At 51.1% G+C, this 3,066-nt stretch overlaps 1 protein-coding gene across 1 annotated transcript; it reads right to left on the reverse strand.

Annotated features, from left to right (window-relative positions):
• LOC109722077 lies at positions 229 to 2,651 on the reverse strand. Its single transcript, XM_020249964.1, has 4 exons — positions 2,436 to 2,651; positions 1,989 to 2,165; positions 1,707 to 1,841; positions 229 to 1,590 (listed from the first exon to the last, which is right to left on the reverse strand). The coding sequence occupies exons 1-4, from the start codon at positions 2,649 to 2,651 to the stop codon at positions 229 to 231; spliced, it is 1,890 nt and encodes a 629-aa protein (XP_020105553.1).

Consider the following 3,066-nt stretch of genomic DNA (forward strand, 5'->3'; position numbering starts at 1 on the left):
GGTCCTTTCGTAGCAAGTCCTTCAATGGCCCAGCCCTCTGTGAGTAGCTACTTAATCGCCGGTAGTAGTTGATAAGTCCAAGGAACGAACGTAATTCTGTCAGCTTCGTCGGCGCTCTCCATTCCTTTATGGCGCTAATTTTCTCCTCATCCATCCCGATTAGGCCACCACCCACTCGATGGCCCAAGAACATGATCTCCTTTTAAGCGAAGTAACATTTCTCCTTCTTCACATAGAGGGAGTCTCCTTTAATGTTCGGAAGACAATGCAGAGGTGTTCAACATGTTTCTCCAACGTTTTACTGTACATGATAATGTCATCCAGATAGATCACCACAAACTTGTCCAGATAGTCGTGAAACAGTTGGTTCATCAGGGTGCAGAACGTAGCTGGGGCATTCGTAAGACCAAACGGCATTAACAAGAATTCAAACGCCCCATACCTTGTGATGGATGTTGTCTTCGCTTCATCACCTTCCGCGATCCGGACCTGCCAGTAACCCGATCGCAAGTCCAGTTTGGAGAAGTACCGCGCCTTCCCCAATTGATCAAACAAGTCCGTAATGAGTGGTATTGGGTAGTTGTTTTTGATGGTCACCTTGTTCAGAGCTCGATAATCCACGCATAGCCGCAGGCTGCCATCATGCTTCTTCTGGAAAAGTACAGGGGCTCCGAACGATGCTTTCGAGCTGTGAATAAGACCGCCTTTAAGTAGCTCATCTAGTTGCTTCCGAAGTTTCGCCAACTCCGGAGGAGACATATGATAGGGAGAGTGAGCCGGGGCCCTCATGCCAGGCTCGAGCTCAATCCGAAGGTCTACTGCTCGTCGGGGAGGCAAAGATTTCGACAGTTCTGGGGGCATGACATCCTTGAATTCCTTCAAGAGCTTCGCCACTTCAGGTGGCGTCGGAGTCTCGTCCCCACTCCCAGTCTCTAACTTCAAAGCCGCCACATAAGTCAACTCGCCCCTCTTTACCCCCTTCTTGAGCTGGAGCGCTGAAATCGGTTGGGCATCCGTTGTCTTCCGCACCACCGAAACGACACATGGAGATTCATCTCCCATCATGCAGAGGGTATCCAATAATGGCATGGGTACCCCTCTAGACATCTGGAGAAACTCCATCCCGAGGATAACATGGAAATCATCCAGCGGCACTGACATGAAATTGGCTTTACCCGTCCATGAGCCGATGCTAATAGGCACCTCCTTCGCAAGACCCGCAATAGGTTGGGCCTTTGAGTTTACTGCTTTCATGCGACTCCCATCCATCCTCAGTGTCAGTCCAAGGCGTTCAACTTCACCAGTCGCAATGAAGTTGTGAGTGGCACCTGTATCCACCATCACCCTAGTTGTCTTGCCGTTGAGCTTGATGTCCACGTACATCAGCTCACTATGCTTACTCTTCTTTGGTGAGGGGGATTTCGCCTTCGGTAGTGGGGTCTTCTCTTTCTCCCCCACTTGACCCTTAAGAGCATTGAGCAACCGGAGTGCCCCCATCCGGATGCTTTCTGTCTCCGCTGCCTCTTCCTCTTCGTCGGATTCGAGGTCTTTGTCTGCACCGCATTGAGGGACTTCTTCTGAGGGCACGATCTGACAAAGTATGAACCCCCGCAAAGGAAGCAACCTTTATCAGGGCTCTTCAAGTTCTTCGGATCCTTTGACCCTACCCCTTTTCGCTTCGTCAGTGCCGGTCCCTTACCCTTCACCTTGTGGTTGTGGGTCTTAGGATTGCTGCTCACGGGTTTCTTCTTGGGGTGTTCCGGCGTCGAGTAGTCGGTCAACCGCTTAGCCGCCCCCTGGGCCGCGGTTAAGTCCTTGATATTTTGGCGACGCAATTCTGCCTGCGCCCAATGTTTCAGTCCTTCGAGAAAATGAAAGAGTTTGTCTTTCTCGGACATATCTCGGATATCGAGCATCAACGCAGATAACTACTTGACATATTCTCGAATTGACCCCATCTGCTGGAGCCTTCGCAAATTTCGCCGTACGATAAACTTGACATTTTCGGGAAGGAACTGAGCCTTTAACTCCTTCTTTAGGTCCTTCCAAGTGTTGATGGTATAGCGACCTTCTTGAATGTCCTCATAACGGGTCCTCCACCACAATTTAGCATCCTCGTCAAGGTACATCGTCGTGAACGTGACCTTCGACTCCTCATTGTCGGGCTGGACGACACGGAATTACTGTTCCATGTCAAATAGAAAGTTCTCGAGCCCCTTCGCATCACGAGCTCCACGAAAGCTCTACGGTTCCGGTACTCGAACACGCCCCGCATGACCACCATCTTTGGTTGCGGGAGGAGCATTGCTCATGGCCCTTGTCAGCAGGTTGACACGCGTAAACAATTCGATGGTCTGCTCCTTTAAGTGATGGACCGCATCCTTCGTATTATCTTACAGCTCAGCCACTTGCTCGACGAGTTGAGCGAGCATCACCTCCAGCATGGTGACCCGCTCCTCATGCGCGGCCACCTTTGCTACTTTCTTGTCGAGTCGAGTAAGGTGTGCCTCCAAGTCGACAAGTCGTTCTCGATTGCTCCTGTGCCTATTTGACTCACCTTGTCCTTCGTTATCCATCGGCACCACATGCTGCACCGTCGATGGTTGCGCCACCGTACTCGTCTCTCCGACAGGGGCTTTGCTCCGGCCCATGTCATTTCTGTCGACCCGGGATCTGATACCACTTGTCACGGGTCTAATGACTTTTTGTTGAAAAGCTCGCGTGGCGCTCATTCGTCACTTGCACAAACGAGCCAGCCAATTCGTCCCGAGGCACAACTTCGCAAATTGGCAATGACCGAGAATTGAGAGAAAGCACATAAAAGGGTCCTGCAAATTGGCACAAACAACGAGTATTTTTTGATAACGAAAAGTTGGACTATAAGCGAAAGGCACACGACTCGACTTGGTCGGGTATGGCCGATGAGGGCAAAATGATCGCCAAGACACTCCGCATCTAGCGAAGCCGGCTCACTTAATACGTCTCACCCAACCTTCCCGTACTACCCTATATTGGCATCCACTCATTTGGCACCCCGGGGGTACAAAGGTGTTCACCGAGGGGTAC

The sequence above is a fragment of the Ananas comosus genome, linkage group 16, assembly GCF_001540865.1.
Source record: "Ananas comosus cultivar F153 linkage group 16, ASM154086v1, whole genome shotgun sequence".
Taxonomy (NCBI): domain Eukaryota; kingdom Viridiplantae; phylum Streptophyta; class Magnoliopsida; order Poales; family Bromeliaceae; genus Ananas; species Ananas comosus.

What these genes read in the sequence shown, in the direction of transcription:
- LOC109722077 (XM_020249964.1), bottom strand. Translation starts at nt 2,651, where the DNA reads ATGGGCCGGAGCAAAGCCCCTGTCGGAGAGACGAGTACGGTGGCGCAA. An exon ending in CCGAAAATGTCAAGTTTATC is followed by an intron (nt 1,842 to 1,988) that starts GTACGGCGAAAT and finishes CATTGGGCGCAG; the next exon opens with GCAGAATTGCGTCGCCAAAA. An exon ending in CTAAGACCCACAACCACAAG is followed by an intron (nt 1,591 to 1,706) that starts GTGAAGGGTAAG and finishes ATACTTTGTCAG; the next exon opens with ATCGTGCCCTCAGAAGAAGT.